This window comes from Acartia tonsa, unplaced genomic scaffold (genome assembly GCF_053477335.1).
Source record: "Acartia tonsa isolate MP-2025a unplaced genomic scaffold, ASM5347733v1 sca1, whole genome shotgun sequence".
NCBI classification, from domain to species: domain Eukaryota; kingdom Metazoa; phylum Arthropoda; class Copepoda; order Calanoida; family Acartiidae; genus Acartia; species Acartia tonsa.
Window position 1 is genome coordinate 100,908 of NW_027649595.1, and position 19,229 is coordinate 120,136.

The 19,229-nt window shown below is 32.3% G+C and overlaps 1 protein-coding gene across 1 annotated transcript; it reads right to left on the reverse strand.

The window, feature by feature from the left end:
• Positions 1–1,998: 1,998 nt before the first annotated feature.
• Positions 1,999–16,238, reverse strand: LOC145310455 (uncharacterized). The gene is made up of 6 exons (XM_080150406.1): positions 15,846–16,238; positions 15,279–15,335; positions 7,058–7,233; positions 5,746–5,805; positions 3,075–3,227; positions 1,999–2,775 (listed from the first exon to the last, which is right to left on the reverse strand). The coding sequence occupies exon 6, from the start codon at positions 2,765–2,767 to the stop codon at positions 2,135–2,137; it is 633 nt and encodes a 210-aa protein (XP_080006532.1). The 5' UTR covers positions 2,768–2,775; positions 3,075–3,227; positions 5,746–5,805; positions 7,058–7,233; positions 15,279–15,335; positions 15,846–16,238; the 3' UTR covers positions 1,999–2,134.
• Positions 16,239–19,229: the final 2,991 nt, after the last annotated feature.

The window sequence follows — 19,229 nt, forward strand, 5'->3', positions numbered from 1 at the left end:
GTATTTGCCTCTCTGATTATATCTTTAGAAATTCTTGTGTATGTTATGATTGTAATACTCTCATCCTGATCAAATAGTTTGTATTTATCTAATATAGCCATAGTTAAGGCACTTATATCATATTTATCTTTATTATGATAGTGATGACACTCTGGAGCTTTTTCTTCGGGATAAATATATTCATGAAGATTTTTATCTTCAATTGCTCCAGAACTATTTAGTTCATTGATATCTTTCCCACAAATAATAATTGCGTGGCACATTGTTCTAAGTATTGGATTCCTCATTTTGTCAACCAAGAAAACACTACTTGTATCACATATGATAATGTTTCTTGCTTGAGCACCCTGGAATTCCTCTATACTTGTTACCAATAATCCTTCTGGTTTTTTCATGTATTCTTTAAAATCTCTGACAACTGATGTAGTTGAGGAAAAGTGTTTGTGTAACAATTTAAATACTCTATCAACATTAATATTCAATTCATTTGCTAATATAACAACACTCTCTTTAGGTTTATGTATGAAATATTTGTTTACAGCAGCAATTGCTAATAAACTAAGTTCAATGACATAAACATTTCTGTAGTAAAAATTATGGTTACCCATGATATAAGTATCTGGAGAACAAGACATTTGTTGAGTAGAATCCTGTTCTAAAGATTTAGCTAGATGAATAATTTGTTTAGAATTTCTCATATTTTTGGTGAGATTGACATGTACAGCGTTATGATTCACTTTCATAGTTTCTAACCACTTTGTTTTCTCCAGTTTGAAACGTGTTTCTAATGTCTGTCTTTCCTGTACTTTTAAGTTAAAACAAATTGTCTCTATATAGTCAGGAAAATCATATTCTTCAATAATCGTTTCATCAATGAATAAATGATCACAGGGATAATATCTTAAAAAACTGTTTAAAGCATTGATTATGATTATATCAATTTGTTCAGAGGTTCCTGTAATACCTAAATCTTTTGTAGTAATAACTTTTATATTAGGATAAGATTCAAAATCTGCTACTGCTATATTGTTCATAACAGAAGATTCAACTTCTACATAATATTTATAATTATATAGTGAAAAACCTGTCATATCAATGTAAAATAATTGATCTTTACTATTAGCTTTTGCACATTTTTTAGCTCTTTCCTTTAGTACATATGTTTTACCAGTACCATAGTCACCATCTATGATAAGGAATTTAGCTGGTGAGTGTACTGCTTGCAGCTGTTCATTGTTGAGCATGTATACTGGAACATTACTCTCTCCTGATATTCCTTCTGTCTTTCCTGTTAATGCTTTCTCAGTTTCTCTGCCAATTGTCAGTGGATCTGATATCAATTGGTTATATCTACTTGACTCTTTTATCGAAATGTGATATATTAGTTCAGCAACAAGATTTTCATATACTGCTTGATCATAATTATTAGATGCAACAAAATTATGTTCAAATAACTGCTTCAACCATGGTGTTACATTATTGACATCTTTATCTTGTAGAATGAATTGCTGACAGTTGACACAGGGTATTACTGAATCTTCAGCAATCTCTAAATTTGGTATACATGCAGCTCTGACAAATATCCACTCTTTGGTAAGCATACCTCCAAATAATTTGTGCATGAAAGAAAAGTGTTGCTTTGTTTGATCTGAAGCTTCTTTAAGTAGTTTGAGTTTATCACTAGAATCATTGGACCCACGTTTGACCTCTATGTTTATGATAGCACTATACTCAGGAATTATCATGATGGTGTCCCATTCAGTTTTTTTTTCTTGAAGGCTAAAATTATAAAACTGATATTTGTAAAAGTTTCTAAGTTTATCGTCAGGGATCTTATAAAGGCTATTTGATTTAAAATTGAAACGTTTTCTGTCTACCTGACTTTTTGACACCTGACATAAACAAAGCTGATATTTCAGATTTTTAAAATGTTTGTTTATTGAAATAATTTGTATATTATTATTAAATTTAAAAAAAAACAATGATGAAAGACTAAAAAGAAAATAATGCAGCAATTTTGCAGAAAAGTATATTAAAAATCTCTAAAATCAAACGAAACATAATTGTGCCTTAAATTAATAAGATAATCAAAGCTTTAAAGGAACAAATATATAGTTAATTATATGAAATATTATCATTCCTGTTTAAACAGCCAGTTCTGTGGGCTTTGAAATTCCAATGGATTTTCCCTCCACTTCTTATGTTCCTCAATACAAGACTTCAATTTCTCCTCTTCAACATCTTCTATTTCAAGGATCTCCTTCATTCTTTTCTCATACTCATTAAATTCTGCAAATTTATCCTTGCCTCTGGTATCTTTTCCTTTTTTATCTAATTGGTGAATGCAATCAGCTGCTTGAAAGCCAAGGAAGATGAATGATTCCATCTTTAATTCTCTAGCTGCATTGACAAGCTCATGATGTATACGTTCTTCAAGAGATTTATCCAAAATCTGAGCATCTTGCTTTTCCTTCCCCACTTTTCCTAACACAGTTGGTTTCTTAGGTACTACATAATGATTTGGAATAGCTATAACTTTACAGTCTTGATCATAATAATAGTCAGCTACTTTCTTTTTTATCACTGCAATCTTTTCTTTAGCTAAAATTCTTTGATTTTCTCCTGCAGGTCCATGAAAGTTTATACTCAAGTTACTAAATTCTTCAGCTAAATTTGATACTTGAGAATCTTGTAAAGATAGAGTATATACCCCAAATTGAAAACCACATGTGCAGGAAGAATTTGTTGCTGGGCCAGCTCCTTCCATTTCACAAACTAAAATACATTTTTGTGTATTGAAAGATATTTTTATCATCAAATCTATTATGTAAATATACATTTTCACCTGAATAATTAAGACATCTTTTCCATGACTAATTGACAATTATTACTAAACTCAACAGGTTTTATATAAATACATACTCCGCTATCCATTTTCATTTCTGATTTTGATCTTTTATTTTAGAAATATTATAGGTTATTTGTATTATCTAAGATTATATTATATTCTATTATATCTATTTCTTTACAAAATAAATTGTTTAATAATGGAGTAGTTATGAGAAAATATTTACCTGTAAATACACCACACAAGTGTGATAATATGGCTAATATTAATGTATTTTAGTTCTCTTTTATTTGCTCTCTATCTCTAGTTTCATCCAGTTGCAAAACCATTTTGTTGTCAGTTTAGACCATTGTATTGCCTTCTCTATATACATTCATACCTAAACAACATCAGCAAGTTGTAAAATGGATTCATATAAAAGTAAGAAAAAAAGCCAACTTTTTATAATAGAATATAATTCCTATGATTATATATTTCATTCATAAAAATGCATTTCAAAGCTCATTGAATTTGCCAGTAAGTGTTACAATGTTGACATTAATCTCACTCATAAATGTTTTGACAATAACCCCTATTAGAAAATGCATACTACTTATTCATTTTAAAAATGTAGAATAAGCTCATGAAGAATAAAATAACAAGGATGACAACATCCATAAGTAGCGAAGCACAAAAAATCATTGATGGGAATACGTACAATTAGATTTAAATTGTATTTCTTATAATCAAGAATAGATTTTTTAGAGAAAATAAACACATATTTTGTTACATGATGACGGTCAAAGTAAATTACACAAAAGATGCTCATAAAAATGAGAAAAATTATTTTGATACTGATATCCCAAAAAAGTTTTAAGATTGGACCAAATACACCAAAGATATGGGGAAACATGTAAAACATATAAAATAGCCAAAAACCTGCTAAAATTTTTATATCCTTAGCTTAAAAAATTTGGAAAATCGTACTATATACATTAGATATATGGAAAAATAAGGGGAAAATTTAAAAATAGCCAAAAACCTGCAAAAAGGCAGTCTGGCTGTCATGGTTGTTTCTTTGAACGACAGGAAATTTCATTTTGATATTTATAACTGAAAAAATTTTGGAAATCGGACCATAAACACCAAAGATATGGAGAAAAATGTGAAGAATACAAAAATAGCCTAAAACCTGCTTAAAGGGAGTCTGACCGTCATAGTTGTTTTCTTTGAACGACAGGAAATTTAATTTTGATTTGTATAACTGAAAAAAATTTGGAAATCGTACCATAAACACCAAAGATATGGAGAAAAATGTGAAAAATACAAAAATAGCCTAAAATCAGCTTAAAGGGAGTCTGACCGTCATAGTTGTTTTCTTTAATCGACAGGAAATTTCATTTTGATATTTATAACTGAAAAAAATTTGGAAATCGTACCATAAACACCAAAGATATGGAGAAAAATGTGAAAAATACAAAAATAGCCTAAAAACTGCTTAAAGGGAGTCTGACCGTCATAGTTGTTTTCTTTCAACGACAGGAAATTTAATTTTGATATCTATAACTGAAAAAATTTTGGAAATCGGACCATAAACACCAAAGATATGGAGAAAAATGTTAAAAATACAAAAATAGCCTAAAACCTGCTAAAAAGCGGTCCGACTACCACTGATGTTTTATAGTAAATTGTGCTCCTTACTAATGGAAATGTTGTCAAAAAAATTTAGCCTTTTATATTTTTTAGGAGCCGAGAAAATCACGTTTCCCCAAAACTAAGACAGATGGACATTTCAATTTACAGAGTAGCTTCGCTACTAAAAATGTCTTTATACTAAATGAATAAAATTGTGACACATGCATGATATAAAAAATAGTCTTATTAATCTGTTAAAACAAAAGCTAGGAATAAAACAATGCATTTTAAAATTAATATGTAGTATGCATTTTATAAGATAGGAATTTATTGAGGAAAGCTTTTTTTGAGATAGGCGTTTTCTAAGACAAATACATATGAAATTTATTCAAAAAGGTTTAGCGGTTTTTTATTTGTTGATTTAAATCAATGAATTTCTACTATTTAACTCACTCTCTCTGTTTGTCCATACACAATTTTTGTGCTTTGCCACTTGTAGATGTTGCCATCCTTGTTAAAAGCGAAGCTTTTCTATAATTAGGGTCGGTCCGTACGTCCGTCCGAGATAGTTAGCTTTTATGCATTAATTTAGGCATGTTAGAATCGTCCTGTCGATTTCATACTTTGCCTGGTGATTCCTGTAGTAGTTAGGTACGATTTAGAAAGCGTAGCAACTCTATAATCGTTACCAGAATGTCCGTATGTCCATTTTGAACATGTTGATTTTTTTTACTTTTTTAATAGCAATTTTTTATGTGATAAAATCATCCGATTGATCTGATTTTTTTATTACTGATTCCTATTACAATAATGTACAATATTATGAGCGAAGCATCTCCATAATCAAGTATTAAAAATGTCAGTATGTCCTTAAACAGAATTCTGTATTTAAGAAGTTTTGCAACAAATTTACGTATAATTTTGTCAAATCTTACAATTTCATATTTTGTATATTCAGTTCTGACACTCAACAAAAGTTAATGTTCGTCTGTCATATCGTTTCAGAGCTTCGCTTTTATGGATGTTGTCATCCTTGTTTATTATACATTCATTATTGTTTTTAGATACACAATATGGGTCTTTTTTACAGGGTTTTGTTTCAATTACTGATCATTTTGTATATTTTTGTTCTCTTTATCAAGGTCAAAATTTGAAGAAGAAAAATCTTGAACAAAAGACAACTTTTTTTGTTTTTAAAATACCTTTTTATTTAGAGATTCTATGTAACAGAGATGTACAGACAAACCTAAATTAAAGAGTAGGTGAGCTGCAAAGGAACTTACTTGCCACTTGATAATCCGCCTGACTGTTGTCCTTATTTAAGTCTTATTGTTGCAGGAATCCTAAAACAGACACATGTTATTTATATATAAGTATTTAGTAGCAAAGCTACTCTATAATTGACTTTGTCCATTCGTCAGTCAGTCCGTAACGCTATTGGGGAAATAGGATTTACTCAGCTGTTATTAAATCTAGATATTTGATTTAGGGAGCATATTTATATAAATAATATTTATGGCAATCCGACTGCTTTAAAACAGATTTTAAGCTGTTTTTATTTTTATCTACATATCTTTGGTGGTATTGGCCCGATTTATTTTTATTTTCTGCTATTAGTATCAAATGTAAATTGTCAACCACCCCTTTTTTAATTATCCTTATACTAAAGTAACAGGATGTTTGTTTGTCTGTGTGTCTGTGTATCTGTGTGTCTGTACCGAAGGATCTTGCTAACCGCTGAACCGATCGGGTTCTCCGTAACAGGGTAGCTTCTCATAGGTCCCGGGAAGGTTTATAACTATTTTGGGGGAGGGTACCACCACCCTCCCAAGAGAAATCACAATAAAATCAAAAATATTAAATATTTCCGCCGCATTGTGTCGCTAGCATAGTCGCGCTACGTAGTCGCGCTACGTAGTCGCGCTGCGTAGACGCGTGAATTTAACAATTGATAACATAGACAAGTTATTTCTCAAATTAGATATTTAAAATAAAAAAAAACATTTAAAGGCCACTAGAGGCCTCTAGGGGCGTAGCTGATAGTAGTTTTAAAAAGTAAAAGTGAAAAAAAATGAGGGGAGGGGATTTTTTTCTTGGGGTAAAATCTACAAGGAAGATATTGGTACCCTTCCAAAAAAAGTTATAAACCTTATCAGGACCTACGAGAAGCTACACTAAAGAAAAAGACCATATTGGTTCAGCAGTTAGCAAGAACTTTTGGTGCAGACAGAAAAAAAACTATTTTATTAGCATATAAGGAAGATCATTTCCCTGGCTTTCTGTGATCCAATAGGGCTGTCTGTCTAATGCTATTTTAATCATTATAATGTTAAAGTAAAGTTTTATACAGCAAAGGTTGTTTATAACTCAAATATCTATGTAATAGTAAACATGGCATCCCATGCAATTATTCCACCACGGACCTTCCCCTTAACTGGCAATGCCTTTGTTAATATTTAACAAATTTTCTTTAAATCACTTTGACCATATTTTATCCATGATTTTTGCGCTTCAATACTTATGGATGTTGTCACCCTTGTTTTCTTGAAAAGGTTATACTCTATCCACAATAAAATTTTATATGAGAACTTTTACCTGCTAAATATAATCCAGAGATTATATTTATATATATTTGTATACATATAATATTAGGTGTGATGAGAGTTTATGTTGTATACATGTATTAGATGTCAAGATCCCATAGTATGTAGCTCTTCTCTTACTTTTCAACCATGAAGCAAACTTCTTGTCCTCTCTTCAAATCTTGTTAACTAAACAATTTTATATAATGATTAATTTATGTTAAGGGTATTTGAGTCAAATAAAAAAAAATAATGTTAATTGAATTAAAACATGCATATACATTAGACTATAAAAGTTTTAAAGATTTTTAATCAATATAATAGATTTGAAATCTGCATAAAATTTCAAGGATTTTTTATAAAATTCGTTTTTTATATAATCCTTTATTTAAAGGCGCAAATACGATTTAAGTTAATAAATTTTGACCAATAGGATAGCTGGATTGGAAACTACCTACGCTCTAATTGGTTGAATGATGTATGTCACTTAAGCTTCTCCAATCAGAGCGCAGATAGTTTTCAATCTACCAATCACAGATCTCAAAATTATTTAACTTAATTTGTATTTGCGCCTTTAAATAAAGAATTATATAAAAAACTAATTTTATAAAAAATCCTTAAAATTTTATGCAGATTTCAAATCTATTATATTGATTAAAAATCTTTAAAACTTTTATAGTCTAATATACATTATACACATAATAACAATCATATCCTGAAGTTAATATATAAGTAAATAGTTTGTTTGGTTGGTCTGTTAGCCCTTGCTGATTCGAAAATTACCCTTAACCCTTAACAGTCAGGGGGGGGGGGGCGTTCAAGTTTTTTTCTATCTCATTTTCTGTGTGTGAAAAATAAAGAGCCCAAACTGCGTGAGTTTTTAAGTATGGGTATAACACATAATTGAGAGTTGGAATTTTTTGAATATCTCCATCCTGGCGGGCCCAGGATGCCAGCAAACCTGGCAGGGTGATCCAGGTAAAGAGCAAAAATATTTTTTTTGACTTAAACAAAGCATTTAATCTTACTAAAATACTAGATTATCCTCTAGTAGTAAATCCTTATATGAAATACAGGTGTTCAAGTCGATTTCAGGTTCCAGGTATGATCCTGCAGGTCCTGATCCTCCAGGTCTCAGGAAAATCTTTAAAAGGCTCCTGTGACCGCAATTTTTGACTTAAAGACTTCAAATTTTAAACTTAAGCTTTTCTTACATGTCTACATATTTTCCCGCCGACTGCGGCGGCTGGCAGCTGCCAAGTACAGCTGCGGCCGCTGAAATTTATGTTTTGATATTTCTAATATAAAATTTACATAAAGATAAAGATTTTCTGTGAAAAAATTGTTCTTCTAGCTTCAAAAATAAGAAAATTACAGCCGTTTGAAATTTTTAAGTGAAAAAGGACCTAAAAACAAAAGTTGTTAAATAAAAAGGTGAAGGAAGCAAAAATTGACTTCGTTTCACCCAAGGTCGGAAATTCATTATCAAATAGGGGACTTGCACAAATTTTTTTTTAGCCCTCTAGCTCTAATAGGAACTGAGATAATAGGAGGGGCGTTAAACGCCCTCCCCCTCCCCTCCGACCAATTAAGGTGCGGCAAGGGGCCCGACTGTAAGGGGTTAAAGTGCCCAGTGGAGTAGAACAATCCCTCTTATTTATCCATACATTGAAAAAAATGTAGGAAGAACTGTTTCAATTGTGTACTAGGTATCCCTGCAGGTCTAGCATCCACAAAGGTTAGTCTTTTGCAAATCAAATAAAAGCTAAATAAAACATATTGATCTTGCTACCTAGGAATGATTTTTCCATTTTCAAAATACATATTGTAGTTTTAAAATTACTTTTCCTCCTTTTCCCCAAATTACTAAGCAAGCAAATAATCCCCACCTCCTTCACTTTTTTTTTTGAAATAAATTAAAAATAAGTGGAGTTAGTAATGTGTTTTAGCCTAACCTTTAGGGGGTTAAAGGGGCCATAAACCTGCGGGACCTATAAATGATGTGCCAAAACCTAGCATTATTCAAATAACCAACTCAAGAAATTATAATCCCCCCCCCCCTTATGTTTAATTTATTCCAAATGAGAAGATGGTGGGTTTTGTGCTTGACCATGAATTTTAAGGGAAACCACTATTTATTAACATTAGATAAGCTAAATTTACTCCAATGCAACGTTGTGTAAGCAAGAGCTCAACATTTTAAAATATTTTCTCAATATTAATATTTAGTTTTTTTCATAATAACTGTACATATGTTTATGACAAGGATGACAACATCTATACTAACATCTAAAACGACCAAGCTAATATAGCTTGATTCACAAGAGATGTGATTGATAATGAAGATTTTTTTCTTTGAAATATATTTCATTATGAAGCAGCAGTAGTTACTAATTTATAAATGTTATGCTTGAGATAGATTTATGACTGTTAAAAGTATCTATACTAACGAAGCTCTCATTTTAGGATTAGGATGAAGAACAATCAAAGCAAGCTTGACAAAACTTTATATATTAAGCAGAATATTAATTTAAAGGTATAAAGCAAAATAGTTTATAAACTTGTTACAAAACTGTTTAATTACAGAATTAGAAATAATTGTTTCATAAAACCTAAGATTACAAAACAAAATACAAAACCAGTTACAATCAGTGGTTGTATATCGGTGTCAATTGTATAATTGAAATAAGAAAGGCCTTCCTTCCTCCCACCCTCCTTATTGTTATACACCCCCATGGTTAATTTATGTGCATGCCGCTGATTAATTTCCACTTAATATATTAAGTTCGTAAATTTGAATTTAAAATTTGAAATGTTCTCTCTTGAAATTTAAACCAACAAGGATGACAACATCCATAAAAGCGGAGCTCTAAAATCAGAAGAAAGGACAAATGAACAATAACTATTGTTGATGTTATAATTTAATAAGCAGAACATTTCTAAATCTAAATGAAATTGTATAATATAAATTTGTTGCAAAATTGTGTAAATATAGGATACAGTAAAAGGACATATTTTCATTTTTAGGATTTGATTATATTGTTGCCTCACTTATAATACTTTACCTTGTTGTCCTAAGAATCACTATTCCAAAAATCAGATGAAAATCATAGAAAAAAAATTATGTAAAAATGTTAAAAATCAGCTTGCTTTAAATAAACCTACTTACTTTCTGGTAACAATTATAGAGTTCCTATGCTTTCTAGATTGTTATAGGAATCATAGTGCAAAGTTAGAAATCGATAGGAAAATTCTAACATGCCAAAGTTAACAAAAAGAGCTAACTGTTACGGATGGACGGACAGACCCTAATTATAGAAAAGTTTCGCTTTTAAAAATAGGCATTTCACTTGCTAATGAAATTTAGTGAGTTTTGATTAAGTGTGGGTGTTTGGATATTTGTGTGCGCAAGATGGGGTGTGTGAGTGTGTGTGTTTGTGCGTTGGAAGTGAGTGTGTAAAGAACGTAGTGTGTGTGTGTGTGTGTGTGTGCGTCGGAAGTGAGTGTGTATGTGTGTGCGATAGAAGTGTTTGTGTTTGTTATTTTATTTAAAGTACATAACTTGAGGCAGAAATATGTATGTAATAAGGTTTTTTTCAATAGATGAACCATATCAGTTCAGCGGTTTAAAGACAGACAGTAACACAGAAACAGATAGATATCCTGTTACGTTTAGTATTATTTTTTTTGTCTAAAGTTTAAGAAGTCAACAATTACTGAACTGATTGAGTTTTTCTTTTAAGGGAGGCTTCTTGTAGATCCCGTGATGCCCGTGATGGTTTTAGGCTATTTTATGCACCTTTCTTTCTCACCTTTTTAATTACAGGGTCCTAAAATACTAATTGCGCTACTGCTAGTCTACAATAGCTTGATGTCTGTCTGTCTGTCCTTTAAGTTCTCGGTAACTAATGAACAGATAACAGATTGGATTCTACTATTCAGGGAATACACCTACAGGTCCTTTGGTGGTTTTAGGATATTTTCTTGGGGGGGGGGGGGGGGGGCGGGCCACGCCCAAACGGTTTGAGATAATCTCACGGGACCTTTTGCCCGACCTAAGCCTGGTTATTTGTAAGGTCTAAGAAAAAAAAATCCCAGATTGGATGAAGCACGACGTCGCTGCGTGCCGTCAAAAATCGCTGGTCGGCTGATTTTGCCCCCTCAAACCCTCACCTCGTGCCATTTTTCTGTGTAAAGATTATAATTATAATCTTTTGCGTAAGTCTGGATGTTTTCCTAGACCTCACAAATAACCAGACTTAGGTTGGGCAAAAGGTCCCGTGAGATTATCTCAAACCGTTTGGGCGTGACGGCCCAAAAACCGCAAAAAATGGCCTAAAAATTGACCGGCCTGTCATTTCATAAAAGAAATCCATCAAAAAATCACAATTTGAAATTTTAATTAAATAATAACTTTTTTCTCATAAGAGATAATGACACAAGACTTTCACTTGGTGAAAATTCAGCATTGTGGGCCGCCTAGACTTTATATTTGGTGACCCTGGGGTGACGGGTTCAGTGCCCCCCACCCACGAAGTGGGCATACTTTTGAAAATCACGTTTTTTCAGTTTTTCCCCTTAAAGAAGGGGAAGGAGTCGTTTTAGAGACTTCAAGCATCTCTTTGATGTTGAACAACTTTTTGAGGCAGACATTTCTTTATTTATGTTTCATTCGCCTCCGGCTGACTGTTTAGCCGGTATTTGCCGCCGAAGGCGTGATTTTAGGCGATTTTTGCCGTTTTTGAGGTTTTAATGGACATTTAGGAGGGTAAAGAGTTGTCCAATCAAGTTGATGATGAAGTACAATTTTGTAGGCAATTGCATTGGCTAAATTTCATGTGAAGTAAAATTTTTTGTACCTCTAACCGGTTTTGCTCCAGCTGAATCGATTTACAGATACCCCCTAAAAACCGGAAAAAACCGGTTTTTCATAAAATTCACGGCCGGTATTGGCCGGATCCGGCTCAAATTTTGCATGGAGTCATCCTTTGATATTCCCAACAGTTGATACTTGACACAGCAAGATCCCAGAAAAGTGTGGTATATCTAGGGCGGGGGCACCTTCAACCTCCCAAAAACAAAAAAAAATTCCCCTCCCCATTTTTTTAGGCAGTTAATTTAAAATAGGTAGTTGCAGCACCAGAGGTACTTAGTTTTTATTTTTAAATTAGTATATCATAAAGAAGTAGAATTTTTTTAGGAGAAATTGTTAATAATCTAGGCCAGGTTTTAGGCTAGGATATGGCTTCAATTTTTTATGTCGGAGATATAGTCCAAGAAAAAAAAGTTTGAAAACCTTAGGATGATTCTAACATGCCTCATAACAATAAGAACCATCCTATACCTAACGGACGAGATAAAGAGCAAATCCTTAAATGTAGAAAAGATTCACTTCAACAAATTTGGTACTCTATACTATGTACCATAATAATAAAGACTAGCAGTTACGCCCCTAGAGTCAAAGGATAGCAAGATCCTTTGTTGCACACACACACACACACACACACACACACACACAGATCCTGTTACTTTATTATAAGGATAATATTTGTAAGTGTTATTTCTAAACAAAATGAAATTTTTAAAATCCAGATGCGACACAGACAATGGGTGGGGAGTGTAAGGGCCCATTTCAAGTTTATTATTTCATCTTCAATTGAAATATATGTTGTGGTATAAATTTAGGTTAGGCATATGCGCCAGGGAATATGACAATGGCCGATAAATTAATGTACATACGAAATGATAATACACAAAAATATCTGTAGATTAAAATGACAGAAACATTTAAACACTCAACTTAATGAGTCAATCAATCAAAGTACCCAAAGTTATCAAGCCAACGAATGAGAATATGTTATTATAATACTTTGGGGACTTGAGTAATAAACAGCCCATTGTCTTCTCTCTCTCTGCAGATATTTACCGGGGAAAGGGGAAGGGATGAGGGCCTCTATTTCAACAAAAAATGAAATATCTGCTGTATGCAATGCAACAGGGATTTAAAGGGATAAGACAATGGCCGATAAATTGATGTACAGCCCCAATGATGATACACAAAAGTACCCCTTCTGTATATCAAAATTAGTTATTTAGAATCAAACAATCTAAATTCTTTAAAAAGTCCCCAAAGTTGTTAGGCCAACGAATAAGAAAAGGTTATCAAAACATTTGTGGACTAGTTCAATAAACAGTCCATTGTCCCCTCTCTCTCTCTCTCTCTCTGTGTATACACTATACATACATATTCACAACCAAGTGCGTGAACAGATATTTACAGGGGTAAGGAGGAGGGGGGGGGGGGGTAAAGAATCAAAAGGGTTATAACAAATTAAAAATAAGTATCTCAAATCTAAGACCTTGGCCTTACCTATAAAACTGAATGATAATTACAAATGTTACTAAGATTGGTGGAAGTGGGGGGAGGGGGGTACACATCTCCTCCTTCTTAGGCTCTTTTGCATTTAATGCCATAAAAACGAAGCTCTAGAAATGGACGGAAGGACAAACGAACATTAACACTAGAGTATGAGAACTTAATAAGCAGGATATTAATTTTAAACTCTAAATAAAATTTTAGTTAAATTTGTTGCAAATATTGCAAATTTACAGGACACTATTAAAGAACACAATTTAATTTAGGATTTGATAACAGAAATGCTTTACTTGAAATATCATACGGTGTTGTCCTAGGAATCATTGTAACAAACTAATTTGAATTAGAAAATTATTGAGTTGCTGCGCTTTCTAAATTGTACATTTTACAGAAAAACCAGCTCTAACATACCCAAATTAACAATGAGCGCTATCCTTTACAGACCGACCGAACCTAATTATAGAAAAGCTTAATTTTTTTTCACAAAATAATTATACACCTTCTATGGCCTATAACAGGCTTTACAGCTAAGGAGAACCCAGCGGTTGACTAAATACTTGAGTACAAACAAACAGACACAGAGATAAACAAACATTCTGTTAATTTTATATGTTGGATGTGTTTATTATAATTATGTTTGTAAGTATCATAATAACAACATTATAAGTTATCAACACTTTGGATAAAAATATATGTAGTAGAGAGAGAGAAAGGAACAATGGGCTATTTAGTATTTATTACACTTGTTTTATAATAATGTTTTCTTATTTGTTGCCTTACCAACTTTGGGGACTTTAGTGAATTTTGATTGGTTCATTCATTAAGTTGAGTGTTCAAACGTTTCAACCAATACTTTTAATCTACACAAGGCGTTTGTTCAAAATCATTGGGGATGTACATCAATCTATCGGTCATCTATCTTTAGGTCCTTGTTAAGAAGCAATAAATTGTTTTTATTTGGATAATCAAATTTTAAGATACCAGAGCCAAATTATCCTAATAACGGAAAAATAGCCTAAAACCATCCAAATTCTTAAATAAAATAGCTTAAAATCAACCCAATGTAAAGCTTAGCTAAAATGGAGAACTAAGTGTAAATATTGAAATCTTAATCTTCAGACAGAAAAAACTTTACTACTTTTTATGATACCTCCGGCTACGCCCCTAGAGGCCTCTAGTGGCACTTCAAATGTTTTTTTTTTATAAGACGTAACATTTCTATGTTGCGTTCAAGTCTCTACATGAAAAAATTTGGATTTTCAGTGATTTCTTTTGGGAGGGTGGTGGTACCCTCCCCTAAAATAATTATCAACCTTACCGGGACCTATGAGAAGCTACTCTGTTAAGGAGAACCTGATCAATTCAGCGGTTAGCGAGATCCTTCAGTTAAGACAGACAGACAAACACACATCCTGTTATTTATTATAAGGATAGGATAATAGGGTTTTGTATATATGTACATTTTTAATAATCATTAATAATAATAATTCCAGTATGGCTTACAAACCAATTAATTTATGCTCGATTAGAACCGGTTCTCAGCCATTCTGAGAAATCCTGTATAGCCTTTTATTTCACAAAATTTTCCCTGTATAAATTTTTCCTACTTTTTTCTATTAAGATTGGGTGAGGGGTTGTAAATCCCCTGCCCCCCAGCTCTCATAACTTCTCATAGGTCCTGGAAAGGTTTTCAACTAAACACCCCCCCCCCCCAACACAAAGAAAATTGTAGCCATCAGTTTACATACATATATAGCTAATTTTAAAGAGAATAGAGAAAAGGCTATTTAGAGGAACGGAGAGTCATGGTTAACGAGTAGCTGCGCTACTAATGAAAATGAATAATTTTACAACTTACCTAACAGAAGATAAAATCAAGGCCAAGTTATTCCTTAGCAGCAAAGTTTCTCTACAACTAAAATAACAAATATGTTATACATGCACTAATACAATAATACATGTTATACATTATTAAGTTCTTTAGCTTTAAAAAAATGGAGGGGGGATGCATTTTTCAATTTTTTAGTTGTCACCAAGATTTTAAGCTTCAGACGGACAGACATCAAGCTACTTTGTATTATCTGTCTGTCTGTCTGAAGCTTAAGATCTCAGTAACCGGTGAACTGATTGTGTTTCTACACTTCAGGGAATACACCCACTGGTCTTGTCGTAGTTTTAGTCTCTAATCTTGGGGGTGAGAAACCCCCACTCCCCCAACATTTTTTTTTAACTAAAACAAATAAGCGGGGCGGGAGAACACCCACCCCAACCTCGAGGCAAAACCTTCATGAAAAAATCACCCCCCCCTTAAAAAAATTATATATGAGGGTGACTTCTTAATAACTCTTGGAGCAAAGCCCTTAGAGGCTAGGGACGAAACCGCTAGTAGATTATATAATAGGATAATATGATTTTTTATAGATACCTTAATTTTAATAATATTTCCAGTATGACTTCAAAATCGATTTTTATCTGCTGGATTAGATCCGGTTCTCAGGCATTCTGAAATATCATATTACAGAAAATTTTCCACGAATATTAAAATAAAAAACTCTAAATCTAACACCAATTTTGATAGCCTGGAACTCTGGGCTAACAATTAATTAATAATTAGCATTAGTTTTAATCTAATTTTTTATTTTAATATCCGCAGAAAACTTTACATATTACGATAGGATAAATAACTTTTTGTACCTTATACTGCAAATCACATAATAACATAGTATTTGTATAAATAAGTCTAAAACAAACCTATGACTAACATTATAAACTATTTTCTAATGCGTTTATTAACACAACTTTGAAATTTCAACTTATAAAGCAATCAAAGCACTGAGTCAGAGTATAGTAGTAATGCATGTTAAGGTTGCCAAATTAAAACATTTTTTAAAAATAAATTTTTACCTCTGTTTTTCTATTTTGTTAAATGAAATATTTTTGGATAGTTGTTCATTTTCCCAATAAAATATTATATATTTACATGTTACATAATCCAATTGGTTCAGCGGTTAACAAGATCTTACGCTTTATTGGAACAGATAGACAATCAGAGATATTACATTACTTTATAATAATAGAAGGTTATTCATACATTTTTTATTCAGAACGTTAAACGTGTCCCACCCCAAAATAGCTTAAAACCACCACAGGACCAGTATCAGGTTGCTGAGATCTTAAGGGATGGACAGACAGATACACGGACAGACTTTGTATTATAAATTACAGATATAATACATGTATTTTAGAAAACTAAAATATCATAAATTTGGACACTATGATTTTTTTTATTAGGCAGGCAAAAAAAACTTGTTGGGCAAGTGCAGGGATTTTAAGGGATAAAACAATAGAGGGTAAATTTCTAATCACTCTCATTCATAATAAGCATAAGTTTTTGTATAAAAGTACCCAAAAGTTTATAAAACTTTGGGTACAAGTATAATTTACAATCCAATGTTCCCTCCCTCCCTGGATAAGTAAGAGAGAGTGTGGGTATAGCGGGGAAGAAGAGCTGAATTTGAATTTTCGAATGTGTACACAGTTTCCTCGGTGTTTCCTCATTCTATCTCAATATTTTACTACTCGCTAATAATGCTTCAAACTTCCAAAAATATCTAAATTTGACAAACTTATTTGAATGTATAATGTATAGATCGTTTATATATTCAAATTTTTATTTTTAAAGTTTTTTAGCTAGTAGTAAATATTGAGATAGGATGAGGAAACACCGAGGAAACTGTGTACACATTTGGAAATTCAAATTCAGCTCATCGCGGGGGAGGTATTTCTGGGTGTAGGCATCCCAGGGATAGGACAATGGATGGTAAAATAATCATCCCTCAGATTATTATGAAATTCAGCCTTTAGTAGCTTATTAATATGACGGGAAAGGGGGGGGAGGAAATGACAGCAGATTATTTTTACTTGCATTGTCCCCTCCCTTCCTTTCCTGGTGCATTTGTTTATGTTGTAGAATTTTTCTAGTCTTGCTTCGAAACCGATTCATATCCGCTGGATTAGGACTGGTTTTTCAGACTTTCTGAAAACTCGTGTATAACATTGTATTACAGAGAATTTTCCAAATTAGAATAATAAACTTAATCTATTTTTGTCAGTGGCCCTCTTAAGGCTTAAAAAAAATATTTAAATCTTATAATTTTCATTTTAAAATCCGCGGAAAGCTGTCTATAATAAGAAGCTATAAATAACTAATGTAGATATTTTCTATTTGTGTCAATGAGGGGGGTTTAACAGTAGCAAAGCTTCTCTAAAAATTGAATTTCTTGTCTGCTTTTTAAGATTGTTGGTTAAATTTAATTTTTTTGCGAAGATTTTCTTTATTATTCATAACCATTTAGTATATAATTTACTAGTTCCCTCTGTCTGTCTGTCTGTCTGTCTGTCTGTCTGTCTGTCTGTGATGCTGCAAAAGTGTACATAATTCATATTTTCTATAAGTTTTGTTATTTTAATCACTGAACATCTGCTCTATAACTGCCGTTTGTAGAACCATGATTTATTGTGCACCGCTCCGCGCTACTGGGATGCGTAGCTTTCTTGCAATTAGATTGTGACCCTCAACGGATAGCTCAGCGAAGCCCTTAAAACGGGGGTAGGGGGCTTCAGTTATTTTCCTCTGCAGGAGGGGTCCCTTGCTTTGAGGGGGCTACGTGGTATCCCAAAAAAAAAAGCATTAACTTCTTTAAAATGTTCTATAATAAGCATTGATACTACATATGTTTTTGTTTGTCTGTCCTGGTAAGTTTCGCTTTTATGAATCATTTACTGAGTGCACATTGGGCTGTTTGTTTATTACACTGCACTGGCAACCAAAGTTATATAATAACATTTTCTTATTCGTTGGCTCAAAAACAATGGGTACTATTTTCAATTTTGAGTGTTCAAACGTTTCAAACATTAATTGTAATCTACAGAAGGGGTAATGTTGTGTATTATCATTGGGGATGTAAATGAATTTATCAGTCATTGTCTTACCCTTTAGATCCCTGTTCTGTACCTTACTAAGTATTGAAAATAATTAACTTATAAATAGGATATGATTGTTACAGGAATCATCGTTCACAGTTTGAAATCATAGCACAATCCTAACATTCCTAAATGAGCATAAACTGTGATGTACGTAAAGACGTACAGACCCTAATTATAGAAAAGCTTTGCTTTAGAAAGGATGAATATTATTGAACTATTCCAGAAGAAAATTAATTTTTGTGTTACAATGAAAATTTAGAGGTCTGTCACGTATGATATCAAAAACGGCTGGACAATAAATCCACTGTTTACAATACTGCTTATATTTTATCTTGGGCAGGCTTTAGGCTATTTGGATATTTAATAAATTATTAGGCATAAAGAGGTTGCGTGAATATTTAAAAAATATAAATAATATTTATTAATCGCATTGAATAATAAGATTTTTCTGCGGATGGTAAAATTTATAATTGGTTCTACCAGATTTATAAATCTTTCAAATTCCAGTACTATAGTTGTGCGAACAGACATTGTGCTGCCAGCAATTCAGCAGCTACCAATTTTTAAAGTTATTCTGTAGTAACAAAAACCTTAGAAATTAGTCTTGTTCTATTTTGTATCTAACGATAACATACTTTTGGAAAAATAATTTTAAAAGTTGTTGAGAAATAATTATTCTCTTTATCTACTCAAATTACAGGACGGCTGTCTGTGTGTATGTATTCAAAGATCTAGAAAACGGCTTTGCTTTATTTTATTATAATAGTAGAGAATAATTTGTATATCTATAAGTAAATAAGCATGTACTCTATAACTCACACTG

Coding starts and splice junctions, on each gene's coding strand:
- LOC145310455 (XM_080150406.1), bottom strand. CDS start 2,767: ATGGAAGGAGCTGGCCCAGCAACAAATTCTTCCTGCACATGTGGTTTT.